The sequence below is a fragment of the Erpetoichthys calabaricus genome, chromosome 1 (genome assembly GCF_900747795.2).
Source record: "Erpetoichthys calabaricus chromosome 1, fErpCal1.3, whole genome shotgun sequence".
NCBI lineage: Eukaryota > Metazoa > Chordata > Cladistia > Polypteriformes > Polypteridae > Erpetoichthys > Erpetoichthys calabaricus.
Genome location: NC_041394.2, coordinates 171,188,432 through 171,202,456, shown reverse-complemented (window position 1 = coordinate 171,202,456; position 14,025 = coordinate 171,188,432). Strand labels below are relative to the sequence as shown.

The 14,025-nt window shown below is 36.9% G+C and overlaps 1 protein-coding gene across 1 annotated transcript in view; it reads left to right on the top strand.

Annotated features, from left to right (window-relative positions):
• The window catches only part of slc23a4 (solute carrier family 23 member 4), a 144,402-nt gene that overhangs the window by 84,463 nt on the left and 45,914 nt on the right, over positions 1-14,025 (top strand). The window contains exon 5 of the mRNA XM_028791533.2: positions 10,319-10,500. Coding sequence (XP_028647366.1) covers positions 10,319-10,500 — 182 coding nt within the window. The remainder of the gene's footprint in view (positions 1-10,318; positions 10,501-14,025) is intronic.

The window sequence follows — 14,025 nt, the reverse complement described above, 5'->3', positions numbered from 1 at the left end:
GCTAAAGCAGCTATTGTATTTGGAATATTTTGACCATTCTGTGGACCATTATATTGTCACAGGTTAATTACAATCAGATGCATTAAACTAATAAACAATATGCGGTTAATTTCAGTATATTTATAAAGCCGTGTCAGAGATGTCGATCTAAAAAAGAAAAGGTAACCACACAGGAACAGTAGCACTGCTTTGACGCTGGGTGCCGCCAGTCTGCAAAATTGAGCGCAGAACTTGCGTACGCCAGGGTGTGGAAATGTGCGTGGCTTTACGCCAAGTTTAGGTTTTATATGTCGCGATTTGAATGTGGAAACGTTCTTATGCAACATTTTTGTGCAACTTCTTCCTAGTCTCCCCAGCTCAATAAGGTGCCAATCAACTGCAGACCTCACTTTTCCAAAGGAAGGGGAAAAGTCATAGACTATAAATGCTGTAAATAATGTAATTCAGCAGACTACCATTTACAACACTCATTGCTTTAGTTCAAAAACTGGTCAAAGGTGTAGAAAAGATTCAGCAGTAGAGGACTGTAAAAAAACATCTGAAACATTTGAGTAGCCTAGTTTTCAGATGTAACAGAACAGAGATTATAAACATGCTGAAAAGCATTGTAGGCTAATTTAGTTTTCTTTTTCTTTTTTTTTTACTTTTAATTCTTAGGGAATATTTGTGCTATTTGTAGTAATGATCAATATAAATTCTTTTTTGCTTGAACATATTTGACAAATAAGAGGAGACTATTCAGTCCAACAAGCATGTTTGTTTAGCTAATAGCTATCTAGTGCCCATATTTCAACCAAATCTTCTTAAAGGTTGTCAAGGTTTCTGCTTCAATTACTTAACTCCGCAGTTTGTTCCAGATTCCCACAATGTACTACGTAACCAAGTGCTTCCTGGCTTCAGTCGTAAATGCCCTTTCAGTAAACAACTAAAACAAATACAACAGCAACAATAATAATAATGATAACAATGTTAATAATAATAATAAAAATACATTTTATTTATATAGCGCCTTTCCCATTCTCAAGGCACTTACAGAATATAATAAAGAATGGCAGAATATACAGTATATAGCATTGTACAAACCAGATAAATAAATAAAGAAGATTAAGACAGTAAATTCTGAAAAAAAAACAGACAACATAATTGATGGTCTAGCACACACACACACAGGTTACATTAGCATCTTGACAGAGAAGTAAACTGAGAGAAAGGTAATAAAGTCAAGTAGAGCTAAAAGCCTTCCTGAACAGATGAGTTTTGAGTTGTTTTTTAAAAGAATTCATGGAGTCAGCTGACCTGATTAATTTTGGTAGGTCATTCCAGAGTCTGGGTGCTATACAGCTGAAGGCCCTGTCACCCATGGAGTGTAGATTAGTGAGGGGCACAACAAGATTACCAGAATCAGAGGACCTTAGTGGGCGGGCAGGCACATAGTGATGGAGAAGGTCACTGATGTAGTTTGGTGCGAGGTTATTTAAAGCTTTGTAGGTTATTAGTAGGATTTTATATTCGATTCTGTAGGACACAGGGAGCCAGTGAAGACGGAGCAGGATGGGTGTGATGTGCTCGCTGCTGCTGGTTCGGGTAAGGACTCTTGCAGCTGAGTTTTGAATAAGCTGGAGCTGTGATATAAGATTAGAAGGGGCACCTGCCAGTAGGGAATTACAATAATCGATGCGGGATGTGATAAAAGCATGGACAAGTTTCTCAGCATTAGAGAAGGAGAGGAAGGAGCGAACACGGGATATGTTACGGAGGTGAAAGTAAGAAAGTTTCTTAATGTGATTTATGTGGGCGGAATAAGTGAGGGAGGAATCAAAAATGACACCAAGATTTTTTACAGTAGAGGCAGGTCTGATAAGATCATTGCCAAGATGTTCCTCTAACTAGAGTAGTATAGGAGATACAGACCAAGCAAAATAAAATTAAACAAACAACATGACTGTAATTCTAGGTGTTAAAAACATTTATAAAGACTGATTTAATTCAATGTCAAAATATATGTTTCCCAAGTGGCCTTATATTAAAACTGGCATTAAAATTTAGCAAATAATCATTCTCTATTGATTACTACCACAAATTAACTGATTGATGACTCCCTCTATGTTTGCCCCTAGCTTGTTAAAAAGTTCTCTGTGTTGTTTTTTTCCTTTGATAATCTCAATGATGACGTCCATTAAGAGGATGGTGATGTTGCATTTTTTCCATACAGTGGCATGGACATAGTACACAGGACACTAGGGATGTTTAAGTATGATTATTATATTTCCATTGTATTGCATTTTGTACATTAATCAATTTGTTTTAGGATATACATTAAATTAGTGTGTTTATGGTTTATAAAGCTGCTTTGGTAAGATTATGATTTTGTTGTTATCATCCTTTTACGCTGTAAGGATAAGTACAGTACTGCTCTACCTTTTGATGCTGCTTTTGTAGAAATGTATAGATTCAAACACATTTTCCCTTTCAGGTGAAAAGAGGATGAGAAAGGCTATAATAGGAAAAAAACTATCCACATAATAAATCATTGAGTACTTGCTATGTAAGTTCCAGCAGAATGAGTATTTCCTATGGTGGTGCAGTGATAAGTGAGTGATAAGTTTCAAAGTTCTAGCATTCTGTATTCAACTCCTGGCCTGTCACTTCCTGTGTGGAGTTTACTTGTTCTCACTATATATGTATTTCTGAAGTGGGCAAAGCTTGTTAGAAAATCTTTATTTTATATTGCACCATTCAGTTTTATAACAGAGTAAACAAGATTCCAGTATAGTATCATATATGGTATGCAAAATGATAAGTGCAATAAACATCAGAATTCCATCTACTACAATGTAAATCCCAGACCCTTCTGTATCAAAGACCGTTTGTGCCACATGTTTTAAGAGATGTGCTACCTCATTCACTCCTGGACATTCTCCTCTAACCACCCACTCTTTCACATCACAGAAGATATTTCACCATAGCATTTATAAAGAATGATATAATTATCTTAGACTACCTTATTTATCCCTTCCATGTGCAAGTACTACATTTATTTACCAGTAAGTTCTGTTCAGTAACTAAAAAATAAATACTGCTTAAAATCAATGCTAAAAATTAATATTCAAAAATTATAACGTCAGTGCCACATAAATTAGTGAATGCCAAAATTAATCAGAATATATTAATTTACAAAGGCATTTGCAAACCCTTCTAAAGCATGTTATTGGTTATTGAATGTAGACTGAGGGACATAAATGGCAAATGTATCCATTTACAAAGAAATCTATAATACAATAAAATGTGCAAAAAGTGATGGGGTCTGAATACTTTCTGAATCCACTTTATGTGTACTCCTGTGCTGTAGAACTGTATTGGCAAACCTGGAATAAATTATTTAACTTCATTATGAATGCTTTCCTGACCCCTATGTGTCCTGTTAACTTCACTTATGTAACTGCCACTTTTGAGGTCTCTGTATGTGCCTGATTTTATAGATGTCTGATCTATAAAAGCACGTGGTCAATAGTACAAATGAGCTGGCTTGCAGGTGGTTCTATTTGTCTTCATTGGACATGATATTCTCTTAACTTGATGAGCTCTTATGTAAAGAAGTAGACTTTTTTTGCCTGGTGAGCAGACAAAGTTTATTTTGTGAGATAGACCAGTTCCAGTACAAACTTTACATACTAACTTTGCCCGTGGTTACCATCACTGCTGTGCCTCCAGCTGCCTCTGTTCCAGCTTGTTATCACTGTGAATCTGTTAAGCATCTTGTGAATGATAAAAACTGTCCCGCTGCTTCTGCTAAATGTAAAAACTGCCAAAAGACTGGCCATTTTGCATGGGTTTACAGTTGTTTGCAAAAATGCCCTGTGCAGGAAGTTGCCTTACCTGAACTTCTTTACTTAAATGACCATTCAGCATCTGAGAAAATCCATTGCAGTGTCACAATGAAAACTTCAACTGCTACTGCACTTGTGGATCTAACTGTGACTTCTGTATCATCAGTATCCATCCATCCATCCATTCATTATCCAACCCGCTATATCCTAACTACAGGGTCACGGGGGTCTGCTGGAGCCAATCCCAGCCAACACAGGGCGCAATGCAGGAAACAAACCCCAGGCAGGGTGCCAGCCCACCGCAGGGCACACACACACACCCATATACCAAGCACACACTAGGGACAATTTAGGATCGCCAATGCACCTAACCTGCATGTCTTTGGACTGTGGGAGGAAACTGGCGTACCTGGAGGAAACCCATTCAGACACGGGGAGAACATGCAAACTCCACGCAGGGAGGACAATATCCATTTCGCCTAAATGTATATACGATGCAAACTTTCAAGGAGAATGTTTACTGCCACCTTCTGTTAAGTTAGTAACTTATTCACATTCTCCATTCCCTGTGCTTGGCTGCTTACCTGTTACTGTGTCCAAAGATGATGTTTAATGCTCTACATCAGTGTTCATAGTGGAGTCTGGATTGGGCATGGATTTATTAAAGGGTCTACATTTGTGCTTTAACAGCAGTACTGTCTTACCATGTGCTACCACAAACTCCTGTGATGAACCTTTCTATAGCTCCTTTACCTCTTCATACCCTAGGTTGTGCAAAAGGCTTCATACACAAAAATAAACTATTAGACTGTGTTACTTCAGCATGACAAAAATTACGTAATTTACCTATGTCAGTTCAGCATGACGTTAGTGCAGAGCTAAATCGCCTTCTTCAAGCAGGGATTATTGAAAGCGTTTATACCTCTCCTTGGGTCTCGCCCATTGTGGTGGTCCAAACGAGGACTGGTGGTATTTGCATGTGCGTTTACTTGTGAGAGCTTAATAAAAGTATCATTTCAGACCGCTTTCCTCTTCCTCACATTGAAGAAATTCTATCATTGCTGAGAGGAGCTTTAGTGTTGTCTACTATTGATTGTGAAAGTGCAGTGTTTTAATTTCATGAAGACAGCCTTGATCTGACTGCCTTTATTACTCATAAAGGGTTGTTCAGGTCCATCTGCTTTTCAAAAGATGCTCGCTATGATCTTGCAGGGGTTGCTAACTACTTAAATGATATAATTTTGTGGGGATGAACACAAGCTCACCATGATCGGACACTTCTAGCATAAATGCATAAAAGATGCAGGATTGCAGTTAAATTGTCATTTCAAAAAGTTATTTCAATCAGGCCAGTCTTCATTTTGTGGGTCATAATGTTAGAGCACCAGGGAAACAGCCTGATCAAGAGCATCTTGTTGGTTTTCTGTGTCTTCCAGATCCACCTGATGTTTTTAAGTTGGGTGCATTCTTTGGACGTTTATCTTGGTATTAGAATATAAAATGTTGACACCATTGTAGAACCCCTACATGCCTGCCACCGCCAAGATATGGAATTCTCCTGATCTGAGGAAGCTCTGTACAGCTTTATGTCAATGAAACAGACACTGATTGACAGTCTAGCCTTGGTTTTATTTGACCCTGATTTACCTATTGTAGTTCCTACCGACACGTCTGATTATGGACTCAATACTGTCCTTGCTCAAGTCCATCCTGACCACACAGAACGGACTGTTGCCTTCATGTCTAGGACTCTTAGTGCTGCTGAAAATAAATATTCTACAGTCGAAAAAGAGCTCCATGGATGTGTGTGGGATGTTGAAAAATGAAGAAAATACAGTTCTTGTGGGTTGTAAATTTACTCTCCACACTGATCATCAAATGTTGACCACTCTATTGTCCTCAAAAGGGTCTGCTTATGCAGGCATATGTATTGCATGTTGGGCAGTATGACTGCTGCGTTTTTAGGTGGAGTGGTGGCTCTGAGGCTAGGCATCTGCACTAGCAATCAGAAGGTTGCTGGTTCGAATCCCATAAAATCCCAAAAGGGATTCTGCTCTGTTGGGCCCTTGAGCAAGGCCCTTAACCTTTGAGTAGTGAGAAAAGTGTTATATAAATGCAAAGAATTATTATTAACTATACTGTTGCTAATCATCCTGGGTCACAGAATTACATTGCCTATTGTATCTCCTGCTTGCCCTTACCTACTGCTGCTGAAGACATTTCTGAATCTGAATCTGAGTTATCTTTTGCTTTAACTGCCCTGTCACCTGGGGAGTTTGCCTCTGCCTCTGTCTCTGTAGTGCGTTGTCTGCTCTGTAAAATCAGATGACCCATTGTTGGCCTTCTTCTCTTAATGCAGTTGACACAGTTTTGCATCCATATTTCCAATCACAACATGAATTCATCGCACAAGATAAATTTGTATTCTATAGTACTTGTCTCATTATTCCTACTTCTCTGCACTACACCTTGATAGCACTTGCTCATGAAGGTCACCAAGGCACTGTGAGAACCAAACAGCGCCTGTGTGAGCTATACTGGTGGCCAGGTATAAATGATATGGTGTCAGCTCAAAATTGTCAACTGTGCCAATGTTCTAACTAGACAGCCAATCCTCTGCTGCACCTTTAAAACCTGTGCCATTTCCATTCAAACCCTAGTAAAAGTTGGCCATAGATATAATGGGACCATTTGAAACAGCTGTCTGAAATTGTCGCTATGCCCTAACCCTCATGGATTATCATAGCAAATGGTCAGAAGTTGCCTTCACTGCTTTATATCACTATTCAAAATGTTATAGATTTCCTCCCGTCAGTCTTTAGCAGATTGGGAAATCCATGTACCATTGTGTCAGACACTGGATGTCAATTCACATGTGCAGACTTTGTAGCATTTCTGAAAAAAATTGCATGTACAACACATACGCAGTTCAACAGACATCAGTGAGTGTTGCAGGTGACAAGAAATAGAACAGTAAATGAGCCTTTACAGGTGGCAATTTTCAGAAGAAGAAACAACCTGAAGAATCACTAAGCAAGTTTCATATCACAAGAACCAAAGTTTTCACACTTTCTCTTTTTTATGTATAGTGCCTTGGTGTCTGATGATGTAAGATTTACAGAAACAAAGCAATTGTTGCAAGCTGATTAAAACTTGAAAAACCCATAACTTATCAATGGTCATGTTATTCATATCAAACATTACTATGTAGCTATTACAATGTTATACTAACTGAAATGATCTTAATTCCTTATTCTATATCTTCTTAGTAGCCTATACGCACAATTTTATCTTAAACTTAAAGCTCAACCAATGAATTAACCATAGCATTATGTAAGTGGATGCTTGAGGGTGCTTTTTTAGATTTGCATATGTCTGATCAGCATATTCATCAGTCAATCTGCATATATCCCATCAGCCCACAAACTACTTTCTCCAAGGAAAACATTTTTTCATCCCAGCCACGTTAAAATCATTTTCTTTAGCCTGTAAGATCCACATTTGCATTGTAATTGAATCTATCCTGTTCAGTTAAAAACTGTATCTTCTTCTACTTCTAGACACGCCATTGCAGCTTTTTCTCTTGGAGTTTCTTCAAGATTTCCACAACTCTTGCTATGTTCATTAATTTTAAATTTTTGATTTTTGTAAGTCCACACATCTCAACATCCTCATCTCAGCTACTTCTATTTTTCTATCTTGGGTTCTCCTTGGGTTCTCCTCAGGGGTCTGTCAACCATCTTATCTAAATCATCCTATTGTAGTAGTAACACATCACACAAATTAAATATTATGAGTCTTATTTATAAACAATGTGAAAAACATTACTTTAAACCCCAATGCAACCATCCCCAAAAAACTCACTAGCAATTTTAGGCATCCCTGTGGAGGCCTGATAACATGATTCAGGAGACTAGACAAAAGCCAATACACTTCCATGCTGGCAACAATCATTCCTGGACTAGTTATTTCCAGGGATTTTTCCTTTAATTTTTTTTGTCAGTGCTTCCAGTACACAAATTAATGTATGTATCTTTTTGAGAATTTGGGAGACTGCCTAACTAACTGTAATCATGTTTACATATTCTGAAATTTCACATGTAAACACATTTTATTACCATATTGACAGTGTTCAATATTGAAACATATTATTTGAACAGAGTGGACAAGGAGATAAGTTGTAAGTCAAAAATAAGTGGGGAATCATAGAAAGAAGAACAAATGATAATACACTGTCAAAGTCAAAACAAATAAAACAAAATCTGAAGTCAAAATTACCTAGTGACCCATAGTCAATAAATCTAATTGCTGTTCTATTGCACAATGCAATTACAAAAAGGCTTTAAGAACATATCCACAAATTTGGGTTCTGATAAACATGTAGTGTCAGTTTAAGTACACCAAAGATGTCACCTAGCACGACTTCCAGGATTGTGCTGACTTGCAACATATATGCAAAATAGTGGCACTCACTAAAAAACAATGCCAACCAAACACATCAAGTGAAGAGAAACTCAGATGGTTCCATATTTGGAGCCTCATATATAATGCCATGTGTAGAATTCACAATAAAACATGACAAACAGAGAATGGAAATGTCATTGAAAATTGGAAATGTGCGTATACACAAAAAAAAAAAATCAGATGCATAAAACTGAATAAGCAAAGATTCATGCACTTTCCCTTTATAAATCCCAAACTACGTGAATTTTAATGCATATGCACGTGCATAGAGCCCCACCCCGACTGCTGTCTAAATTTTGCATATTTGAATATGTAAATGAATACAAATAGCCCCTTCCATTCAAAGTTTCATTAAAAGACAACGGCAAACGCATGTGGAAAAAAAGAGGAATTTTAGCGAATGCGAAGTGGAAGCTAAAGAAAATATACTGTTTGCTGGCTTTAGCAGTGGTAAAAGCAACAATAAGAAATTGAAGGAGTAGTACAGTGTGGCGGAGACACTTGAAAGTTCAAGTTCAGAAAGTCACATAGTGCCCGAAATAAGAAAGAAGTGGTCAGATATCAAAGTCACTGTAAGAAGGCAAGTCACAGCCCACTGTCTGTTTATTTTGTTTCAGACAATACTGCAAAAGATGACCACCAGGTGGTGGTGGTGCTGCTATGCCCAGCACATCTTCAGGTCCTTGCTATGCACAAACCTCTTCCTCAAAAACCACTGGGCGATCATCTGGCTTTGTGCTGACAGACGCTATTCTGCAGTCACAAAATGCAATAGTGGATGCTTTAAGAGATGTGGTCAATGAACTAAGGAATATAAGTGCTGTGTGTATTATTGTGGTATTTCTCTCTACTTACCCTTTACCTAGGGGTAAGTGTACTCATCAGATTCATTACCGGGTTGGTCTACTGTTACACCTTAAGATTAACACACACATACACACAGAAACTCAACAGTGCCCTATGAATGACACACACACAGCTGGTTCATCTCTAGCACTTTAAACCGCACAGGGGCCTTATGAATAACACAACTTGTCACTTTTCTAGCACTTCATGAGACTTACATACACACAGAACCTAACCACAACAGTGCCCCATGAATGACACACACACAACTGGTTAACCTCTAACACTTTAAACCACACAAGTGCCTTAGGAATAACACAACCTGTCACTCTCTTGGCACTTCAAGAGACTTACTTATTATCGGCACGAACAACATACAATGTTTTAAAGATATCTCAGACCTTAATATTACTTTTGGTCTCCAAGAATACATTTAAACATACGCAGATTCAGCATCCTTGACTATAGGCCATTTATCAGCCATGAGTGCCTTATTTTATTTACTGTTCCCTACTATGGGGTGGAGCTCTCACCCACAGCCTTAATAAACCTCACAGCACAGAGGTAATGGCAAACCTCTGGCTGCACCAGGTGCTCAAAGAAATCAACCTTATTACTTCAATCACTCTAGACATTAAGACAAAGCATAGAAAGTTAAAAGTAGCATGGTATTTATTGCAAGAATAATAATAATTGGTTGCTCTGTTCTCCTAATGTCTTCATCCCTTCTTCTTCGTCCCTCCTATGCTGCTCTTCAGACGAGGCATATTTATTATAAAATTCTACTGGGGGGTTTTGCAAGATGTGATGGTTAGATATTTTAATTGGCTGGCTGCCAATGTGATGCAAAGTTTAGTTTTTATACATCTTGAAGTGAGCATGGAAACGGGTGTATGGAAAATTTTTGTATGTACACACCATTTATACATAAGGCCACTGGAGAGTAATAGTCTATTTCTGGAAACTTAGATACTATTCCTAATAATGTAACATGGTTATGCATTTGTTTATTTTAGACATATAAGCTTAAATACTGTATCTAAATAGAGGATGACAGAGATAATAAAATGACTCATGGTTAGTATATTTTTGGTCAACAATGCATTTTCAATAATTTATAGTATTAACTAAGGTTTCAATATACCTAGTACTATAATGATTTGTTTTTTCTTTTTTTGCAGCTACAGGGATCTATCATGGTTGCCTCCTGTTTCCAGATCTTTGTAGGATTCTCTGGTCTCATCGGCCTACTGATGAGCTTTATTGGGCCATTGACTATTGCACCCACCATCTCCCTCATTGGGCTGTCACTGTTTGACTCAGCTGGTAATGATGCTGGGAAACACTGGGGAATTGCAGCCATGTGAGTGATACACAGCTGATAAAAGGACTAATGATAAAGCACTCGAAAGTTGAATTTTTTTTAATTAACTTTAATGTAAATTAATATAAGTCAAATCAGAAAAGCAAAAAAAAAACCAGATTAATTGCAACTATGTTCTAAGGTAAAACAACTCATAAATGTTTAAAGTATGTCATCATTGAAGAAACAGCATCATTAATATTCAAACTGTAGTTCCACTAAACCTGACCATTTTAAATATTTAACCTTAACTGCCTCTTGGTGAAATTTGCAATATGAATATTAATTCCTGCTAAGAAGGAAACTAATTAATTTTATAAAAAATTATATATATATATACTGTATATAACATCACTGAAACTGGATTTTATAAATATTTAAACAGAGGTAGGTCTACTAGAAATTGCGTACTATTAAGCAGTCCAGGGTTATGCATACAGTATGCAGATAGCATACAATTAGAACTGCTAGTGAGTTTTAAATTTTTAATTTTTATTTGCATTAATAAAAAATTGAAATGTATAACTATTAAATAAAGAGAAGATGCAAAAAAAGAAGGTGGCACAGTGGTAGCGCTGCTGCCTCGCAATAAGGAGACTTGGGTTCGCTTCCCGGGTCCTCTGTGCGTGGAGTTTGCATGTTCTCCCCATGTCTGCGTGGGTTTCCTCTGGGTGCTCTGGTTTCCTCCCACAGTCCAAAGACATACAGGTTAGGTGCATCAGTGATCCTAAATTGTTCCTAGTGTGTGTGCCCTGCGGTGGGCTGGTGCCCTGCCTGGGGTTTGTATCTAGCCTTGTGCCCTGTGCTGGCTGGGATTGGCTCCAGCAGACCCCCATGACCCTGTGTTAGGATATAGCGGGTTGTAAAATGACTGACTGCAAAAAAGAGATGTGCCAGACAGTTTTATTTTATAGCTTTACAGATAATCAGTAATTCAATTAAAAAAGGACAAAAAAATAAGTTGTGAAGTGTTTTACATTTATATTGTAAGCATGAGGATTTTAATGTCATGATAAATATTAATTTTAAAAGCAATGTTCTTAGATTCACGTATCTTCCATAAAATAAATGCAAATAATAGTAACCTCTGACAAGTTAGTCAAGTTTTTAGATGACATATACAGATTATTACATTAGTTTATGCCAATAGTTAATGCATCTGCCTACACAGACATTTTCTATCCTGTTTCATAGTTGTAAAGAGCCTGTGCCTGTCTTGCCACTATTGAGCACAAAGCAAGAACCAACACTGTCACATGGCATACTCAATCACACAAATATCCTCACTCAGAGAGCATGTCCTTAGAACTTAGAAGAAAACCGAAATGGCCAGAAAAAATTAGCGGTGTCCTAGTTTGAGGATATTTCTGTAAAAATAAAACTTAAGTTTTTCTTCTAGTTACTGAACTTCTGGTGAGGTTTTTGAATAGTATTTTTTTCGGTTTTGACAATTTGCTTTTCTGACTTCCTCTTGGTATTCTGACTGACCTCAGCATACATCCTAAGAATGCCTTTACTTTGTCCCAATTAATTAATTTCATCTTGTGCTTTTTCCATCTCTGCTTTGCTCAAATATAACTCAACTGAATCTATAACAGCATTAAAAAGGAAGCAAAAATGAACCCATAGCTGAACATTATGCTGTCATTTACTCATTGTTTTAATAGTAGGTTTCAAAAATTCTTTCAAGGCTCTATTTTATTTTACAACATTTGTTAACTGATTCAATATTTTTTTCATTATCTTGTGTGTAGTCCATGTGTAAATCTGAATTATTATTCTCGGTTTATAACTGGGTATTTGCATCTAGAGTAAACAAATTAATTTTATTCCTAATTCTATGTATGTTAATTTTAATCCAATTTCTATTATGTCATTCAGTATAACATTGATTATGTCAGCTAAATATGATTACACCCTTATATTATCAATAATGTGATTTTACTTAAAAATTGTAGTTAAAGATCATAGTTAAAAATCCATTCTGTTGTTTAAAGAAAATAGTGTGACCAAAAAATAGAAAAGGTTAGAAAGCATGAGTCAATGTGTAGCCATAAAACAAACAAGACCAGAAAGGAAACATCAAAATGATTATGAAAACCCAAAACACTAATTAGGCAGGATTCAGATATACAGGATGAGTCAAAATTATGGTAACACTAATGGTACTGCTATGTATTTATATACACTTTACATCATCAGTGATGGTAATTCCAAGAAATTTAAACTGTTGAACATATTTACAGTATTTACAGTCTGATATAAAAAGGAGTGTAGTCTCCGTTCTGCTTTTTGAAACTGGTAATCACTTTATTGGTGCCACTGACATTAACACATAGATTATTATCATGGCACCACTATATCAGAAAGCAAATATTTTTTTTGTAAAAGTTGAAAAGTAGCAAGTGTGGAATATTTCTGATTTTAAAGTCAATAAAATATTGCAAGAATCAACATTTCTGAACCATGTTAATTTAACAGCACAATTAAAAATATATTCGTTTCATGTGATGTTTGATAAGGATGATGTATGGAATAATATTTGTACCAAAATGAAATAAATGAAAAGAGAATTAAAATAAACAATGACATGAAAAAGTACAGAGATATATATACAGTAAATGAGTCATTAAATTGTGAAAAATGCATAAATAAATGAAAATCATCTAGTTATTATGAAATACAATGTCATTGTTTTATATTTGGTTCAATAGTGCATCCATCCATCCATTATCTAACCCACTGAATCTGAACACAGGGTCACGGGAGCCAATCCCAGCCAACACAGGAACCAATCCCGGGCAGGGTGTCAACTCACCGCAGGACACACACAAACACACCAAGCACACACTAGGGCCAATTTAGAATCGCCAATCCACCTAACCTGCATGTCTTTGGACTGTGGGAGGAAACCGGAGCACCCGGAGGAAACCCACGCAGACACGGGGAGAACAAGCAAACTCCACGCAGGGAGGACCCGGGAAGCGAACCCGGGTCCCCAGGTCTCCCAACTGCGAGGCAGCAGCGCTACCCACTGCACCACCATTCCGCCTCAATAGTGCAGTTACCTTATATTTCATTACCATAGGCTTTGTTTCAAAATGGCCTTATTTTTAAAGACTCATCTGTATCTAACTACACATTTCCGAATGGCTATTTTATTATCAGCATTATTTTTTTGAATTCCTCTTTTCATGGTGATTACCTCATCATGTCAATCAAAACCAACAGGCTAGACCTATTCCTATTGTTTAATCATTTCCTGATCAGTACTTTTACATCATTGTAGGCAGTGGGCTACCAGAAATTTTCAGCACTACTTGCATTCAAAATGGGAAACACTGAGGCAGTAAGAATTGCAATAGTTAGTTTTGAAGACAAAATATATAGTGATGTTTAACATATTGTAATGTGTACCAAGCAACAGGCACATTTATTAAACAAAAATGAATATTACTTTAAAAGCCTAACAACTAAGTTACACTTTCCTGTTGTTACAATCCACAGGAAACAACTCATAAAGCA